General features: G+C 46.4%; 1 protein-coding gene across 1 annotated transcript in view; it reads left to right on the forward strand.

The window, feature by feature from the left end:
* The window catches only part of LOC119434343 (E3 ubiquitin-protein ligase DTX4), a 62,279-nt gene that overhangs the window by 23,479 nt on the left and 18,808 nt on the right, over window positions 1-19,992 (forward strand). The window contains exons 9-12 of the mRNA XM_049659452.1: window positions 315-379; window positions 1,887-2,024; window positions 9,489-9,740; window positions 12,373-12,612. Of these exons, the coding sequence (XP_049515409.1) occupies window positions 315-379; window positions 1,887-2,024; window positions 9,489-9,740; window positions 12,373-12,582 (665 nt within the window). The 3' untranslated portion in view covers window positions 12,583-12,612. The remainder of the gene's footprint in view (window positions 1-314; window positions 380-1,886; window positions 2,025-9,488; window positions 9,741-12,372; window positions 12,613-19,992) is intronic.

A 19,992-nucleotide genomic window follows, 5' to 3' on the forward strand; every position in this document is an offset into this window, starting at 1 on the left:
TTGAGGTCTGCATGATTCCAGTGTTTATGTGTGGTTTGATACTTGAGCTGTTAAGCCCATGAATGTGTGCCTTTGTCATTGTTGTGCCTCTGGTAATTGAACAACAAATCAATGACCACTCCAGAGAATACATTTTATGCTTCACTTTTATTTAATGAAGGTAAACTGTGGTTTCTTGAATCGCAGACCTTTCCACAAAGATTGTGACACCTTGATAAGCATTCATGAGACCCTCTTCAGGTTGTTTATATGCTGCTTGTGTTGTGAAAGAACTGTTTCTTTTGGTCTCTGTAAGTTCCCATGTTTTCATGCAGATCCTCCTGAACCTGAGGATTTCCTGGCAAGGCACATGGTTGATGTCACAGGAACAATTCCAGCTGTAAATCATTGCAGCACTTTCTCCTGAGATGAAAATCTTTTTGTTCTCATTCGTTTAACGTGTCTTCAGCAAAGATAAGCATCTCGGAAAAGTCTAGCACTTGGGAATAGCTGACTCAGACCATAGTGACTACATATATATGACTCCTAAAATTGCTTGTGGTTCACATATTAGTATTGCCCTGAGCAGTGTTTGATACAGTTGAACTGGGATATAATGAACATCAGGGGACCCTGATCATGAGAAAAATTTACAGAAAAATAAAACTGTGCTGGATTGCATACGGCAGGCATTACGAAATCCTTACTGGGACCTTACCACTGTTGTCGAAAAGTGTACAATCATTGCATTCTACCGGTGCTAACATATGGGGCAGAAACTTGGAGGCTAACAAAAAAAGCTCGAGAACAAGTTAAGGATCACACGAAGAGCGATGGAACGAAAAATGTTAGGCCTAATGTTGAGTGATGGGAAGAGAGCTGTGTGGATCAGAGAGCAAACGGTGATAGCCAATATTCTAGTTGCCATTAAGAGGAAAAAATGGAGCTAGGCAGGCCATGTAATGCGTAGGATGGATAACCAGTGGACCGTTAGAGTTACAGAATGGATACCAAGAGAATGGAAGCGCCGTCGAGGAGGGCAGAAAACTAGGTGAGGTAATGAAGTTAGGAAATTTGTAGTCGCAAGTTGGAATCAGCTAGCGCAAGACGGGAGAGGCCTTCATCCTACAGTAGACATAAATATAGCATGCAGCAACTGCCTATGCAAGTCAGTGTATAAGAAATTAAGAGGCTGAGCACAAGGTCCTAGCTATCACAGGTGCATTAGGTAGGGGAGTCCAACATAAACCACTCGTGTGCCTAGATGTAGGAACTCCAGGTGTTCAAAATTGATCTGGAGCCTGACCCTCGAAGCCCACATTGCAGCTTTGGGAGATTGAGTGCCTGTGATTAATAAAGAAAGTTGAAATTTGGTTTATGCCTACATTGAAATGATGATCAATGTTATTGCTGCACTGAGGGATTCATTGTGTCATAGCGTAGAAAGATGCACTGAACCTGTCAGAATAAAACTGATGGGCCTGTAGAGCACTCTGCTGCAGACGACGAGTATGGGCGTTCAATTATATAGCCATGGCAGCCTCGTTTCGATCTGGGCAGAATGCAAAAACACTCGTCTCGTGTACCACACTTTGGGTCCGCAGTAAGAACCCCTGGTGGTCAAAGTAAATCCAGAGCACCCTTCCCACCATGGTGCCTCTCATAGCTCTGGGACATACAGCAACCTAAAATTTATAATGTCACTAATTTGGCTTTGATCAAATCTTGCCATTAGTATTTCTTATTATTTCTTACGCTTTCTTATTTTTACTTCTAAGCTTTTGCAAAAGCACCTACTGCATGTGGAAGTGACATCAGGCATCACCCCATCAGCTCTCTCATTTCTTTCTTTTTTCTGACCCCTTCTTGTCACACATACTGCACCTAAATTTTGTTGTCTGTTTTAGGAGGATTGCAGCATCTGTTGTGAACCACTGGTCGCCTCCTCATCCTACAACAGCAGTGGCCGGGTGGTGAGCCTTTTCCACTGTAGCCATCATTTCCATTATGCCTGCCTTGCAGCTATGTATAAAAGCAATGGAAAGGTGAGTTACTGACATTGTTCAACCACTGGAGTAGTTCATCCTCATTGTTATCACGCGTACATAGTTTTGCTCCCTCGATCTGCTTGATGCCCAGTCTGCATTTGTCTTGATTGTTGTCACACTTGTCACTGTGACAGAATATAATTTTTTGCATTTAGACCACTCTAGAAATTTGATAATTCTTGGAAGTACAAAATAGAGATGCAGGTTATGCATGAACATTTGCCTTCTGGTGGGGCTTGACAGCCGTGTGCTGCACATTGCCATGGTGCCATATCATGCTTCAACAGAAAGTGACAGCGAAGGCAGTGTGGGAACGCTACTTTTTAGGAGAAACCGACTGTGAATACTTGAGTGAGCTCTGTTAGTGAAACCTAAGCGCTTTATGGTTCGAGTAGCAAGCAGTGTTTTCAATTATTTGACGCTCTTGCAGTGCACTCAGTGTTTGAAATAAAACTCAAAGGATCTGCAGGCTGTCAAATGATGTTATAACTGAATGGCATATTGTGCTTTTCTTGTGCTGTGCTAGTGCTCATTACTGAGCAAACCATTTTATTCCACCAGAATGCCTGTAAAAGAAAAGGAAAACCTTTTAGTTTAGTCATTCTAGTCTAATGACAGCAGAACAAAATTTATGGCACATTTTAATACCGACCCTTGTCTCAGTCATAATGTGCTCGAGTGCAATACAGTATAGACCACTTATAATGTAACTGCTTATAGTGCAGGACTGGATATAATATGGTCTTTTCAGACTCCAATTAATTTTCCCATATCACTCTACCTATACGCATATCGCTTATAGTGCAGTTGCGGGACAAAATACCGGTTAGAGTGCGGCTGCCTGGAAGTTTGGCAGTCAACCTAGACAGCAAACGCTCCCCTCAAGCCACAAATACCATATATACTTGAATCTAACACGCACTTTTTTTCCGATAAAACAGGTCCAAAAATTCAGTGCGCGTTAGAATCGAGTACGACCCTAAATCTGCGTTTTCATATCGCCATCGGCATTTCAAAATGGCCGCCTCGCACGCGCGTCGAGCCTAGCTACCGTAGCTTCCTCCATGTGCTGCAGTACATGTGCTTAGGCAATCTGCGACGGGGAAAGTCCACCGCGCGCCTTATTTTCGCCCCTTATAGGTTTGCATTGAAGTGAGAGGCATGATCGCACAAAGGTCAATTTGGTCGCCATGCTTCGTCACTCGAGCGTTTTGACAGTTCGTTTCTGCGATCAACGAGCGAGATGTGTTCATGTTTGCTTGCGTGCGCGTGACACCGTGCTTGTTAATTTATTTAATAAGCAAATACAGAACCTTGAGCACAGTGACAGTGATGGCAGAACTGCGCCTGGAGTGTCCATTATCGCAATAAAATAGTTGTTTTGGTTATAGTGCGGTACCGCTTATAGTGCGGATATTCTTACTCCGGCGAATTACGTTATATGCGGTTCACACTACAGTAAACTTTTGTTAAAATTCAACTGTGGTTAATTCAGTTTTTTGGTTATTTGATACCGATCAAAGATCTTGTCTGGCACCTGTATACTTCTGTTGGACCAAACTTTCATTATCAGATCCTGAAATTACTCTGCTGGATAATTTGAGCTTGGCTGATCATCATGCACACGCCAAACCCCAATGATGACTGCATTGGTCTCTTAAATAGCGACACCATCCTTTTTGGCAGCACTTGGGTATAGTGAATGAGTCAAACACATCATCTCTCGTCAAAAACACCTGTTTTCGACCTCCCCCAGGAAGAGTTTAAAGCTTAAATGCTGGCTTACAACTAAATATAGCAGTGTTCACCCGATTCTATCGTGCCCCTCACCCTCCTTTTTTTCAATAAAATTTACCCGAAAATTGCTAGAGCGGTGAAGTTCAATATGAAACCTAAACCGTTCATAGACTACTGTCAGCCTAGCCAGTCTCATCGTCATTGCCATTAAAAGATAGCCGCCATTGATGGCAATAGAACCAGGGGCTCTATTTTGGACACGCATGGCAGCTGCACAGCCGCCATTATCTGCCATCTAGGCTCTCTCATTGGCTGTCCAGAGGTCATGTGTTTCCAAATTTGTGCCGGGAAACGGAAGTTTTGCAAAATGCAATTTTGCGTTTTCGTCAGAATGACGAAGCGTGACATGGAGCTGCAAGTTTTATCGACTAATACTTTTTTGTGGTCCTTGGCACCCATATTGCGACTTTAGCGCTTTAAAAAGAAAGTGGACTGTAGCGTGCAGAAGCTCGTGCAATGCATCTGCAATTTCGCGAATATGTGGTGGCGTTCCAAGATAGCCAGCATGTCAGCTTGTTCATTGACTGAAGGAATATCCCGTGAGGAGCGTCACAGGAAGGGCCGTTTCGTAAACGTCAATTTGTCGTTGCGCTAGGCCGCCATTGCAGAGATTTTATGCCATAATTTGTGGTGCGACGAGCCGCGCGAATTATGGTAATGAGCAGCCATATGCAATGGCAGTGGAGAGGCATGCGTATCGCCGCATTTTCCCTGTCATTTCGGCCCATAAAAATCTTTTGTTCACAACGCGTGCTCATAGCATTTGCATCGCTCTCGGGTGGTGTTGGCATTTGTGTTTTGCACCATCATTTTTAATAAAAACACGTTTATTTGAAATAATATTGGTTGAAACTAGCAAACCTTCTGCGACATTTTGCACTTTTCACTATTGCGTTTGTATTGTAAGCAATATTAATGACTTTTCGCGTCATCAAAGGCTATGACAATGGTGACTTTTTAATTTATAAAAAGAAATGTACGCAAGACGGCGCCTTGCAGTTTCCTCTCGCGGTGCTAGTAAGCAGCGAAGTGCACAAGAGATGGCAGTGCCGGCGCTTGTGCCGCTCAAGCAGATATCTGTGGTGCGCGCAACGCTATCGATGATATTCGGCTGCTTCTCAGCCAGACGAATCGGGCTTAGTCACTTGCGGTTCACGAGATAGTGATAACGCGGCCTAGAGCGTGCGCTGATCATCACTGGCAGGTCGCGTATATTGTCAAGGTAGGAAGCAAGCGCGTGGGCGCCAATATACGATGACTCATTCCATTCCCCGAGGACACACATCCTATCTAATGAAGCAGACGACAGCCTGCACGCATGCAGACGACGGAAGCGAGAAGCGATTTTGATGGAATAATCATACGCTTTGAGCTAGCTGCTTTATTTTTACTGGGGAGGAAAACTGTTTTGATTTATCAACCACGCTAGGTTCAATGCCTACATTACAGTTTCTTAGGCGAAACATCAAATTTACGTCACGTTACGAAAGCAAAACGGGGCCATCGGCCCCATTTTGTAAGCGTCACGCCTATGTCACGCCTCGAAGAAAATGGCGGAATGTCCAGAATAGCGGCTCAGGGTTGTATTCTGTAACACTTCGGTTTTCGAAGAATTCAATTTGGCTGTGGCGTCATGTTTGAGCGGTTCGTTGACATAATTAGAATGTGAGAAAGGACAGAGGCCAATCGGCGTGCAGCTTTTTTTTTTCTTTCTTTTTCTGGAAGTGAATGTCACAAACCAAGGGAAAATATAGAAAATTAGGAATGCTTCTTGGTAAATAAATAATTGCCTCCTGAATTCTTGGTCTGCCATTTCAAACGTGTCTTTTCGATGTCACGGTCGTCGTCTCACAGATGCTCGCTAAAAGCACTAACACAGACGCCACAGGGATCACCATCGCCGTCATTTTACTAGGAACACCAATCTCGCCTGTGCACACAGCACGCACAGGCTCTGCACATGGCAAACGGCGCCTTTGAATGTCACTGAAGCACTTCGTGCCATTTCGCCTTATAGCAGACGCGAATTCGGTTTCCGCATGATTGACATGTAGGTGACCTCATCATAATACGCGTGCGCGCATTGAGGCGATAGCGTCACCCAGGCGACGACCAGTCGCTGCTCACAAAGCAAATTGTTCAAAAACCTAAGCGTTACAGAATACGCTCCTAGGTCTTCCAGAGCATGACGATGACAACAGGCTGGTTTCAGCTCGATTGCGAAAGCGTATTCAAAAAAGAAGTTATTTTACATGTTAAAGTAGCGGCAATAAATCACGTCGCATGTTCTTGGCATTCCAGTGAATTGCTTAGTGTCGCAGAACTGCGGAGTGCTTTGGTGAGGGGCACCATCTCGGTTGTGGTTGGTGCGGAGTCATTTAATAAATGCAGAATATCAAACTTGCTATGAACTGTACGAAGGCCATGTTACGGTTCTTCATAGTCAGCAAGAAAGTGCTGCGTGGGACTGATGACAATGGACATTTAGTAAATAAATTTTCTTTCTGGGGTTTTACGTGCCAAAACCTGTTCTGATTATGAGGCACGCCGTAGTGGAGGGCTCCAGATTAATTTTGACTTCCTGGGTTTCTTTACATTCTGTGAAGGTAGAGCTCACTCGTTTTGTCTTTTTATTGCCAGAGTCAGAGGCTTGCTACGTTTTTCTAGCAAAAAGATGCGGTGCACATACGAGTCCTTATTTGTTTAAGAGCTTTAATGGAATTTTCATGTTAGTTTTATACTTTGAGCCCATAAATAGCGGGTGTGCATTTGATTTGGAGGTGTGCTTGAGTGGGAGCGAATTCCACCAAATAAATCAGCGGCGCGTATTGGTGTCATTCTGCCTCTTGTTTAATTCGACTGATATTGTCACTCCCGTCAGGGTCGAATTATATACTTTCGGTGTCACTGGCATACCGGTGTGTTTCCACATTTCTGCCCTTCCATGTCACTGACGTACCCCTACATTCCCTACACAGATGTGTGCAGCAACATGAATTACGCCAGCCCCAAGTGTTCTGCCATCTCTTTAATATTTCTAGAAGCATATTTTCTCCTCACTCTCGGTTAACTCAGTCTGGGTTTTTGTTACTGGCCGTGGAACATGCCCCGTCCTGAGTGTGGTTGCATCACAAGGAGCAGGCACGTCCTCAGATTTGAGGGGCAGCTCTAGCTCCCAGACTTTGTACACCACTAAAGTGGTGATTCTTCATTCAAATATTTGCACCGTAGCACAAGGCCACCAGTCTTGCAGATTTCTGCCATCTGTGGTATGTTTATAGAATTTTGTGTTTGTGTGTATGTCTCTCTCTCCCATTGTATTCTCTACAGCACGCCTTGTTTCCAGCGTTGAGGGTGCTCCTTTCATCGGTGTGCTTTCTTCACGATGTGTCTGCCCCATGTCATATCTCTTTCATGTGTTGCTCTGTTTCATCTCTTGCTCTCGTTGCTTTATCTGGTCAAGTTCAAATAAACAAAAGCACTCCTTCCGTGAGCATGGCCGCATGATTGCTTTGAGATGGCTGCTCGGCACGAGACCTTCAACTGTTGACTGGAGCATTGGCTCTTCCGACTCTGAATACAAGTCAAGTTCTAACTCAGAAGATGACAGCTTGTCATCTGAAGAACAGGCAACTTCAACTGTGTCAGATTGTGATCCTGACGCCATGAAAAAGTACTGCGAACAGTGGTGTTTTTGAGTCTGCTGCACGTTTTATTCCTTTATTCAAATAGAATGCGAGGAGCATACAAAGAGTGCATTTGCAATTATCCGTGACATTTTTAAATTTCTGCATAACCGTAAATAAACCTTTGTGTTCATTTTATAATACATATCTGAGAAAAAAAGCTCGATATGGGAATCTGTCAGCTTCGAAAGAAACTCGACACTAAAAGGGTTAACGAAAGTTGGCTGTATAAGTAAAATTGATCCCTGCTAAAACATCACATTTCGCATATACCTTAGTCGTTGGCTGCTTTGTTTGTCATATTTATTGTGCCTTTAAGAAAATGGCATGTGTGCTCAAGAGTTACATCACATAGTGGAAATTGTTGGAATCACTCGCGCCTGTATTGTTATTCTTGCTCTCTCTGATGCAGTGACAAATGTGCCATTTTTTCCTTATAGTGGGGATCATTGATCTAGTGTCCTTAGAATGTTTTAGCACAGCGTTATGCTCTAAAATGACTGTTACTGGGCCTGCAGGGTACCACTTCAACTACTCAGCTATGCAAGTCCTAGCTGAGAAGCTGCCAAACTGAGCCCTGCAGAACTCAGGTGTTCTGAAGAAGTCATTTTGGTATCCACTGGAACACTACTTGATGCATACTTGAATTCTGTAGGCATAAATTAAGGTGGTTGATGGCTCAACTAGCATATGTTTCTGGCTCAACTTGCTGTATACGAGGTCTCTTAGAAAAGTATCCGACCTTTGGTCGAAGAAAAAAACTCGCATAAGTGGAGTGTTGGAAACCTAATCACCCTCAAAGTAGTCTCCTTGGGACTCCACACACTTCTCCCAGAGGTGCTGCCATTGTTGGAAGCACTCCGAGAAAGCCCTCTTTCGGAATGGAGTTTAGCTCAGCTGTCGTTGCAGCCATAATGTCCTCTCTTGTCTGAAATCACGCTCCTTTCAATGGCCTCTTGATTTTGGGAACAGCCAAAAGTCACAGGGGGCCATATCAGGAGAGTAAGGAGCCTGTTGAACTACAGGAGTCTGGTTGTCTGCCAAAAAAGTCTGAATCAAGTGCGAGGAATGTGCAGCAGCATTGTCGTGATGGATGCACCAATTTCCTTTTGACCTCTTCACGGCCAAAAGGCCATAATGGAATGGGCAGAAAAAGTGCTGATGCCCACCTCTTCCGCAATTTCTTGGATAGTCACACGACAGTCCCCCCATCACCACAGCGTTCACTTCAGCAATGACCTGGTCATATCGGCAGGTTGATGACCCACCGGAGCATGGCTTGCTTTCCACTGATATGCGGCCGTCTTTAAACCGGTTTTAGCAGTCCTTAATCTGTGTGCTGTTTATAGCATCGTCACCGAAAGCCGCCTGACTTTTCTGAATGGTTTCCACTTGGCTGTCGCCCAGTGGAAATGGGCACAAGCGGGGGATGCTTGTGCCCATTTGAACCAGTGGGTGCCCGGCGGCGGTGGGAATCGAACCCATAGCCTCCCGCAGCCGAGGCGGGCGTTCTACCACTAGGCCACGGCTGCGGCAAAATTTGATGCAGTAGCGCTGCTTCAGTCGCTCCGACATTTTCCTTGCAATGAAAAAACCGACAAGAACACTGCGCACTACCTCACTGAAACGCTGCGTCCCTGCGACTGACGCTATCGGCAGGCGGGAAAAAATTCGAGCATGCGCACAAAGGTTCAAGGTCGGCTGATGCAGGTGCGCTTGTTTCGTATCCATCAGGTGTTCGCAAAAAAAAATAAAGTCAGATACTTTTCTAACAGACCTCGTACATGTCACTAGCTCTCACTTAGTGCATTTCTTTAGGAATCAATTTATGGATAACTTGTACTTTGTCATCTACTCTTCAGTGTTTATTTTTTGTTCAATTGTCTTGTTTTGTTTCATGCTAATTCAATAGAACAACGCTGTGCTATTCACATTGCACAAGGAAACACGCAATTCACATTGTGTGTTTGCATTGCAGGCAAGCTACCTGCAGTGTCCTGTGTGCAAGGCCATATATGGAGTGAAACAGGGCAACCAGCCATCAGGCATCATGAACTTCCAAGTGCTGCCTTTCACACTCCCTGGCTATGAGGGCTGTGACACCATTCAGATCACATACCACATCCCTTCTGGAGTTCAAGGGCCTGAGCACCCACGGCCTGGCACGCCGTACACTGCGAGAGGATTCCCTAGGCATGGATACCTGCCCAACAATGATCAAGGCCGACAGGTGAGATGTGTCATGTACACAGGAAAGCAGGCGGTGTGGGCCAAATTTCACAGCCTTGTGCATGCGACACATGCTGCTGTCTTGGAGATTCGTGTGACCAAACTGTCGGCCTAGCGAGCCATGCTCGAAGCAGGAAGCTCCACACACATAACAATGGTCACAACAGCCCTCCTTGTCAGATTCAGTAGTGTGCCATTATGATAGCTTTAGAGCTTAGGCTTTTGGGTTGAACATGTTGACTTGAATAAAAAAAAAGATTAAGGGCACAGGAGAAAGGATGCATGCAGCTTTGTGTGCGTACCTTTATTTGCGTCCTTTGTTGCATGAGGGGCTGTCAAGTCGTGTCATTATGATAGCATTCAGTGTTATTCCTCATTGGTGGATAAGCACTGGCACTTAGTGTGGGAATGCTGAGCATGGCAGAGCAGTGATAACTCTGCTTAGCTTGGTGAACCAACTTCACCGAGTTGGTCAGTCATGGCACTTATACAATACATATGGAGAGAAAGGTTTATTCCTTTTACCCTTTAAGTGTGAGACATAAAAACACCCAAAGTAAATGTTTATTTTTATTCAAAATGTGTAGAATACATGAATAAGGATGTTCAATGTAATTAAAAAATATTTTGCAGAAGCTTTTTCAGAAATTAGGAGGGCAAAACCAGGTAGAACACTGGAAGGGAGCTTCACCCCAAGCCACCTATGGCTGCATGTGAAGCTTGTACAGACAGTTCTTGTCAGATGTGAAACAGAAGTTTGCATTGCATGTGCTCTGCATTGGCTGTGTGATACCATTGCAGCCGGGAATCTTGCATAGGTCTTTCTCCTCTGACCGTGCTTTCAGAAAAGGCAAGTCATGTGCCAAACTTATTTCTAGTCGTTTGTTTCTGCTCTAACGTAACAAATAGCACTTGCTGCCTGTCATTCACTGTTGGCCGAGGACATTTGGTAGGAAACTCTATACTGTACACTTCCATTAATTCTACTCTGGTTAATTCAATCGTTGGGTTTTTTCTTTACCCTGACCAAAGGTCCTGGCCGGCGCCCATGCATTTCTATTGGCCCAAGGTTTCGTTATTTCGATTCTAAAATTGGCCTTTGCTGGAGAAGTCGATCTTAATCAGTCAGCACGCACGTGCCTTACCCCTATGGTGACCCCAATAGCTGCCCCTTTAGTGACAATGTCTGCCTCGGCGAACCCTAGGGGACAGTGAATGCGTTGAACATATGCCAACGTCCCGTTGAAAACACCTATTTTCTGCCTGCCCTAGTAGGAGTTTCAGGCAATAAACGTAGCTCACAGTGTCTGATTACACTACTTACCCGATTCTAATGTGTGGACTCTCTTTTGCTTTTTATTTTAATTTTTATTTTCAGAAAGATGGGGTGGAAAATTGCATGTGTGCTGCAATCAAATGCAAAACCAAAACCACCTTCACCACATTTGTATGCTTTACCGCATAACATGAATGTATTATGGCGGCACTGGCTTCAGGAAGCCAGCCACCATTGTTCAACACATATAGACCCTTCGCCATTCTACTTGCTAAAAAAACGGATGCACCTTAGATTTGTACATTGTTTAGAAGCTTCAACGGAATTTCTAAGTTCGTTTTCGGCTTTGAACATGTAGAAACTGGGCATGCGTTTTATTCGGGGGCACATTAGAATAGGGCAAATATGGGAAAATAATCAGCGGTGTATTATGCCGTTTTTTTTTCTGCATGTTATTTAATTCAGCCTGCCGGATATTCTGGTCAATTTCGTTGGTCCCGCCAGAGTCAAATTAACTGAAGGCAACTGTACACGAACAAAGCTCTGCAAAAAAAAAAATCTGATGTGTTGCCTGTATGCAACACTCCTTTAAGAGGGTTAAAGCTTCGTGATCTTTTTGGGTGCTTTTTGTGCGTGCTGTATGAGTGCTCTGGCAGTAGTTAATAATTTATCGTACCCCTGCTTTATCTACAGCATCTTGTGTACAATAGTACACATCTCAAGACACTTCTGGTTGCACTTGTGCTGCAAAGTTTAGTAATACGCTCCAAGCGGTTTAGTGAAAAGTGTTACAGTTACAGTTAGCCTGTGTGTTTACTTCAAAGCTAGTTTGTCACCATGTAAAGGGTTCTCTACTTACGCTGCTTTTAACAATGATGATTTGCACAAGGCAAATTTCTGAAGCGGCTTGCTGTTTATCAAGGACAAATCACATGATTTACTAATCAAGATGGTTTCCACACCTCAAGTATTTTTTCAAAACTCACTTGTGCTGTTAATATTTGTGGACACAAAAGAAAGCTTATTTAATAATTCTAGCTTCCAGATATGTTCTGCTGCTACATGTCTTTGATGGTGCTAAAGTTGCTAGGACTGTTAAAACTGAGATTTCAACAGACAGAATTGGTGACGGAAGGGGTTACGCTTATCTTGCATACTAGGAATAGTAGAATAAAGAAGGTAAAGAAGATTTCACATATGCCAATAAATTCAGTACTGACAGATGACTTGCTAAATTTAGAAGCATCACAGTGTGTCCCACCTATTGCTTGCTACCACTTAATCAGGCCAGCCCATGTGAAGCATTGTGCATCAGCAAGCTGAGTCTCAAACCGTATGATGGTGGGGCTTTTGGCAGGCACTGAAGCTTCTGGTGGAAGCCTGGGAGCGGAGGCTCATATTCACCATTGGCCAGTCGACCACCACTGGAGAACAAGACACAGTGACATGGAATGTGATTCACCTTAAGACTGAGTGTGGGTCCAATGACACAGGGGATGGTTTTCCAGACCCTTCTTATCTGGACAACCTCCTTGCCGAGCTTCGAGCGCACGGGGTCACTGGCTAGAAAGCATCTGAATGCACAGATTCGTATCATGTAAGTTCATCTCGTCCTACCTGTTCTCTATTGAAAACAGTGCAAAAGACAAGTTACTCATATCGTTCTCTTGCTCGTATGCCTATTTTACGCTGTTTTCAGTAAGTAACCTAATCAACTAGATCAGGGGTTCTCAAGCATGTTGGTCCCAGGGAACCCTGCTAAGCTTCAAGTGCCAAGAAACCCCCCTTCCCCCAAGTAAAGATGCTTGCGTAGCATGCAACATGTTTGCCGCCAATGGTGGTGATGGACAGGCTATTTTGATGGCGACGTGGAAAGCACGTGGTGAAAGCTGGGTGCAATCGTCATGAGCCGAGACAAGACAGCATTGCAACCAAGATATGATGAGAAACAATGAGTTTTCAGAGCATATCGCCCGGGGAGACTAATACCTTTCATCACAAGAGGTTTTCGAATTAGTGCCGACTTTACTTTGTGTACTGCAAAACCTCGTTAATGCTGATTTCATGGGACCGAAAAAGAATGCCCGAATTTGTATTAACCGAATGTCGAATTATCGTGGGTGTAAAAAAAATAACAAACAAATGCCTACTACGTCAACCCGCTTCTATTTATTTATTTATTTCGTTACCTTCAATGCCCGAAGGCGTTACACAAGGGAGTGGGAAAAAATACGTAATTGTTGTGATTGTTGGCGGCTAGTATGCACAGTAAGAATTGTCGACAGCGGATTTAAATGTAGAAACACTTGGAATGGTGATGACGGAGGTGGTTCCATTCCTTCGATGTCTTTGGCAAGAATAAATCAGAAAATAAGTTAGTATCGCAAAAAGGGATTTCTACTTTATAACGGTGATTAGTACAACAAGGCAAATAAGATGGCCCATTAAGAAGTTAATTCTTCAGATGTGGATTATAAAAATCTTATAAAATAACGATAAACGAAACACTTTTCTTGGCAGAGAAAGGCTAAGACGCTTTAAAATTTGTTTCTTCGATGATACACTTGAAAAGTGGAAATAATTTGACAGAATGCAATGTGCACTATGACTTTGTACTGATTCTAATTGGATATTAAGAAATAGTTTACTGGGATCCCACAAAGCACATGCATATTCAAGCTTAGACCTTACAAGCTTTTTTTATAATGTTAATTTAAGAGAAGATGATGCCCTTGAAAAGTTGTGGTGTAAGAAACCTAACGTGTGATTAGCATTGTTAACAACGTAGTTAACATGGGTTTGCCAAGAAAGGTTAGCAGTCAGGTGAACACTTAAATATTGTGACGGGGTGTCAAATAGCTAGAAGTGGGACAAGATTTATAAACGGACTGTTGGCAGAGATTGCCAAGATGGCTGAACATGCGCAGCATCCCCCAGCGATCGTCGTCTTCTTCCTTGATGCAAGGAAGCGGCCCGTAACATCTAACCGCCCCGGCGGGCTGAGCGCCATCTCGACGCAGACTAATTACATGAGGAAGCGACGGAAAAGTACGGCTTCAGTCGGGATGCGTGCACGACGTCACGAGATCGCAGGGTAGATGGTGAAGAACTGTTCAGTGGGGTGATCTCATAGTTCACATCACTAAGTTGCCGTAAAACCTTGTAAGATCCGGTGTATTGCACAAAAAGTTTTTTGGGGAGACCGACGCGACGAGAAGGAGTCCAGAGAAGCACAAGAGATATTGGAGAAAAGCAGAGGTGCCGGTGGCTGCGGTCATAACGGTCCTTTTGGCATAATTGTGAGTCGGAGAGTCGGTCATGAGCGATCTGACGTGCCAGATGGGCTCGCGCGGCAGCATCGCGGGCATACTCTGTCGTATGTTGTACAACAGAAGGTAGTAGCGTGTCAAAAGGCAATGCAGGGTGGTGTCCATACAGCAGGTAAAATGTCGAAAAACCAGTCGTGTCATGACGGGAGGAGTTGTACGCGAACGTGACGTATGGCAAAGCGCTGTCCCAGTCCCGATGATCGTCGGACACGTACATCGACAGCATATCGGTTAAGGTGCGGTTCAGCCTTTCGGTGAGCCCGTTGGTCTGCGGGTGGTACGCAGTACTGAGCTTGTGCTCCACAGAACAGGAACGAAGGAGGTCATCGACAACTTTCGACAAGAAGTAGTGGCCTCTGTCTGTGAGCAGTTGCCGAGGGGCAACATGACGAAGGATGACATCATGAAGGAGGAAATCGGCGACGTCAGTGGCGCAACCAGTCGGCAGAGCTCGCGTGATGGCAAAACGTGTAGCGTAGTCGGTCGCAACTGCGATCCACTTGTTCCCTGAACGAGACGTAGGAAATGGACCGAGGAGGTCAAGACCGATGTGGTAGAAGGGCTCCTGGCGTATGTCAATAGAATGCAGAAGGCGTGCAGGCAACCCCGAGGGCCGTTTACGTCGCTGACAAAGGTCACGCGCAGCAACGTAGCGTCGAACAGATCGGTGCAGACCAGGCCAGAAAAACCAGCACCGCACGCGATCGTATGTGCGGGATACGCCAAGATGGCCAGCGGTCGGAGCAATGTGGAGTTCTTTGAGAACCGTAGCACGAAGGTGCTTGGGGAGAACAAGCAGAAGCTCTGGGCCATCGGGAGTGGTACTACGACGGTAAAGAATATTGTCGTGAAGCTCAAACAGATGAAGCGATGGGTCGGGCTTACGAGAATGGAGACGGCCAATTATAGATCGTAACGTGTTGTCACTTTGCTGTTCAGCGCGTATGTTGGCCAGATCTGCAATAGCCATGACGAAGTTACCGGTATCACATTCGGCGGTGTCGGGAGGGTCGACAGGGTAGCGTGATAAACAGCCAGTATCTTGGTGCATCCGGCCAGATTTGTAGAGCACGTCAAAGGTGTACTCCTGTAGTCGTAACGCCCAGAGACCAAGCCTTCCTGTAGGATCCTTCAGCGACGAGAGCCAGCAAAGGGCATGGTGGTCGGTGACGACGGAAAACATTCGGCCGTACAAATAAGGGTGGAATTTTGCTACATCCCAGATCAAAGCGAGGCATTCGCACTCCGTTATCGAATAATTCCGCTCCGACGACGAGAGAAGGCGGCTGCCGTAGGCAATGACACGGTCCTGGTCATTCTGGCATTGGGTGAGTACTGCACCTATGCCGTGGCCACTGGCGTCGGTGTGAACTTCTGTAGGGGCCGACGAGTCATAATGCGCCAAAATGGGCGGTGAAGTCAGTAAACTGACCAGGGTGGTGAATGCGGCAGCTTGTGCACGATCCCAGGAAACAGAGATGTCCTTCTTAAGTAGGTCAGTAAGCGGCCGGGCATTGTCGGCGAAATTCCTGACAAAGCGGCGGAAGTAGTAACACAAGCCGATAAAGCTCCGTACATCGCTAACTGAGTGAGGAACAGGAAAGTCTCTGACGGCACGCACCTTGTCGGGGTCAGGTTGGACACCGCTAGCACTAACAAGGTGACCGAGAACGGTCATGTGACGCCGAGCGAAACGACACTTGGAGGAGTTAGGTTGTAGGCCAGCGCGGCGAAACACATCAAGAATGGCCGACAGGTGGGCTAGGTGGTCCTCAAAAGTAGGTGAAAAGACAATCACGTCATCTAGATATCATAAACACGTAGACCACTTATAGCCCCGAAGGCGAGAATCCATCATTCGCTCGAAGGTCGCGGGGGCATTACACAATCCAAAAGGCATAACCTTGAATTAGTAAAGTCCATCTGGTGTGACAAACGCAGTCTTTTTGCGGTCCATGGCATCCACGGTAATCTGCCAGCATCCGGAGCGTAGGTCGATGGAGGAAAAGTATGTGGCGCCATGGAGGCAGTTTAAGGCGTCATTGATTCGGGGAAGGGGGTATACGTCCTTGCATGTGATGTTGTTCAAGTGTCGGTAGTCAACACAAAGGCACCAGCTGCCATCTTTCATTTTTACTAGTACCACAGGGGACGCCCTCGGACTGGAAGAAGGTTCGATAATGCCTTTTACGAGCATTTTGTCAACTTCGCCTTGGATCACGCAACGTTCGCTGAGGGAGACACGATAGGGATGGCGGCGGATAGGGCTCGCGTTCCCCGTGTCGATGCGATGTTGGACAACAGACGTTTGGCTCAGAGAACGATCGTCGAAGTCGAAAATGTCGTGGTAAGTCTCGAGAAGGTGGCGAAGGTCAGTAGCTTGATCAGAAGGAAGGTCAGCAGGGATCATTCCGACGAAGACACCATGCGGCAAGCTGCTTGTGGTGCAAATGAAGGGCGGACTGGTGGGATCCAATGCGCAAATTTCAGTCGTCGGCAGCAGTGATGGCGGCGAGTGACATGCCTGCAGGAATCAGTTGAGGAGAGGCGCTGAAATTTAAAATAGGAATGGTGATGCGGTTGCCAGTGACAGTCACGAGGGTGTTAGGCACGGCGACGTTCTTGGCGAGAACATCTCTGTTACCGGGGATAGCACGTAATTGCCATCAGTGACGGGAGGGTTCGAGACCATGGCGATATACATGGCGGCTTGCGGGGGCATGCGCACATAATCGAGAGAGCAGAGGCGGGCTGAAGGCGTGGCTTGGCCATCGGCTAGGAGAGGTAGTTCAAGCTGCAGGAGGCCAGTTGCACAGTCAATTAGGGCAGAATGAGTTGCGAGAAATTCTAGACCAAGTATAACGTCGTACGGACATTGCTCAAGAACGGCAAATAAAACAGAAGGTGGGTGACTGGCAATGGTGATGCGGGCGGTGCACATGCCAAGGATGGTGGGAGTTCCTCCATCGGCCACGCTTACAACGTGGGAAACAGCAGGTGTGACCACCTTCTTTAGGCGACGGCGAAGACCAGAGCTCATGACAGAAATAGAACCCCGGTGTCGACAAGTGCAGAAATCGTCACGCCATCAACGTCAACGTCCAACACACAGCGTCGAGTCGGCAGAGTAACTAGAGGGTTTTGGGGCAGAGTCGTCAATGCAGCGTTACCTCCGGGCGCTGCATCGTTTAGTTTTCCGGAGTGAAGGAGCCACGGTTGCTCGGCGACGGGGCGCGGCGAGGGGGCGGGGAGCGGGAGGACGGACGGCGGTACGATTGCGAACGTGACTGGTGACCTCTAGGTGACGGTGAGCGGCTGGACCATGTCGTGGCAGCGTCAGGATTGTAAGGGTGTGCCGCAGATACTGTCTCAAAAGGGCTGCGATCAAGGCAGTGAGCATGGCCAAAGGATGGAGTACGTTGCGGGAACGACCAGCGGTTGTTACAGTAGCGAGCAACGTGCCCGACACAGTGGCAGATAAAGCTGATAGGCCGATCGTCTGCAGTTCGCCAATCAGCAGGGTTCCGAGATCGTGGAGCGAACCGTGGATACCGAGGGAACGATGTTGGGGCCCCGGAAGTAGGTGCGCTGACAACGGCGCAAGCAGCGTGAACCCCGAGATTCGCGAGTTCATTTCGCACGATGGCTTGAACGAGTGAAACTGCTGGTGCGTTTGAGTCGCCGACGTTAGAGCTGGTAAAGAGGCTAGCGGGAGCCATTGCCTCGATTTCGCGGCGGACAATCCTCGTCAATTCGGCCGAATGCGGCGAAAGGTTTGATTGCGGTCGCTCTTCACACGAAGACGTTGCAGCGGTGTTGGGAAGCCGGGCGAATGGTCGTTCAATACGGCGGCTCTTAGCCTGCTCGAAGCGCTGAGACTCCTCGATCATGGCATCGATGGTAGCTCAATTTCTGCACATCAGCAAATTGAATGCGTCGTCCGCTATCCCTTTCAGTACGTGGCCAACCTTGTCAGACTCTGGCATGTTACTGCCAGCTTTACGGCACAGCGCCAGTACATCTTGTACGTACGACAAGTACGATTCCGTGGACGTCTGGGCGCGGGTCGACAACTGTTGCTTCGCAGCGATTTTTCGACTGGAGGCCCTACCGAACAGGTCACGGAGCTTTTGTTTGAACGTATCCCAGCTCCCAAAGTCGACCTCGTGATTGTCATACCACAACTTCGCCGTTCCACTAAGATAAAACACCACATTGGCTAGCATGACTGTCAGGTCCCAGTGGCTGGAATCGCTCACCCGTTCGTATAGCGTAAGCCATTCCTCAACATCGATACCATTGGTCCCGTTGAACGTTCCAGGGTCTCGGGGTTGGACTGCTACAATCGGTGTCTGCGGCGCAGAAGGAGATTCTGGTTGGTGTGCCATGGTGGTCGCACCGCAGCGCCGACCGCTTCGGAGCTCCGTCGTCTGCCGAGAATACTCCGCACCTCCACCAATGTGTGACGACGGGGTGTCAAATAGATAGAAGCGGGACAAGATTTATAAATGGGGACTGTTCGCAGAGATTGCCAAGATGGCTGAACACGCGCAGCATCCCTCAGCGATCGTCGTCTTCTTCCTTATGCAAGGAGGCGGCCCGTAACAAATATTTATACGTGGTAACCTCGTCTAGTACAGAGCCATCAATGTGGTAAAGAGGAGGGTTACAAGTAGAAGCTTTTCGGGAGATTCTCATTACTTTGCACTTTTTAACGTTGAAATATATTTGCCATGCGTTACACCAGTTATAGCGTCGAGGTCAGATTGAACTGCTACAAGATCAGTGCAAGATATTATGCAATAAATTACGCAGTCGTCAGCATATAGCCTGATGGATGATTCAACTACATCAGCCAGGTCGTTAATGTAGACTAAAAATAAAAGTGGGTCATGGGCCGAACCCGGCGGCATACAGGAGATAAGTGGACAGTAAGAGCAATCAAAATTGTTAGCTGTAACAAATTGCATTCTATTGGAAAGAAAATTGTCAATCCATGCAAAAATGTTAGGATCGGATTTTTTTAGCTTTAAACGAAGCACAGAGTGAGAGACAAGGTCAAATGCTTTATGACAATCCAAGAATATACAGTCGACAAAACACCGATTGTCAAGTTCAGCGAAAAGTTCATTGGTCAAGCAAATTAGTTGTGTCTCACACGAAAATTAATTACGAAACCCATGCTGTTTTGTCGTAAAGAATACATTGGACTCGAGGAAATGACCTAAACATGAGTAAATAATATTGTCACGTAGTAGTGACGCTAAAGAAAACAGTCGTACAATTGTATGACGAAACTGGTTCTTTATTGGGCGAACCTGTGCCCACAAAAGCAAGCTACACTCAAAGCACAACGATAGTGGCGAACGCAGTCGGCGATCGTCGAAAATCTCATCGGCGGTGAAACGCGCCAGCTTTTATACATGAGTCATCGAATGTTTCAGATTAATCCCTGGCACCCGCAGTGCCTTCCAGAAAGTTCTAGACAAATCGCGTCGGTCATAAAATCAGATAACATAAGCGTTGGTGAAAACAGGCAACGGAAAGAAGCATCGATAACGTTCTAGAAACTTCCGATACAGGCGCTTCCTGCGCCGAGCGATAACATTTAACGTTTGTTAGCCGGTGGAAAGCGGCCACCAGTGAAA

The sequence above is a fragment of the Dermacentor silvarum genome, unplaced genomic scaffold (assembly GCF_013339745.2).
Source record: "Dermacentor silvarum isolate Dsil-2018 unplaced genomic scaffold, BIME_Dsil_1.4 Seq1012, whole genome shotgun sequence".
NCBI classification, from domain to species: Eukaryota; Metazoa; Arthropoda; class Arachnida; order Ixodida; family Ixodidae; genus Dermacentor; species Dermacentor silvarum.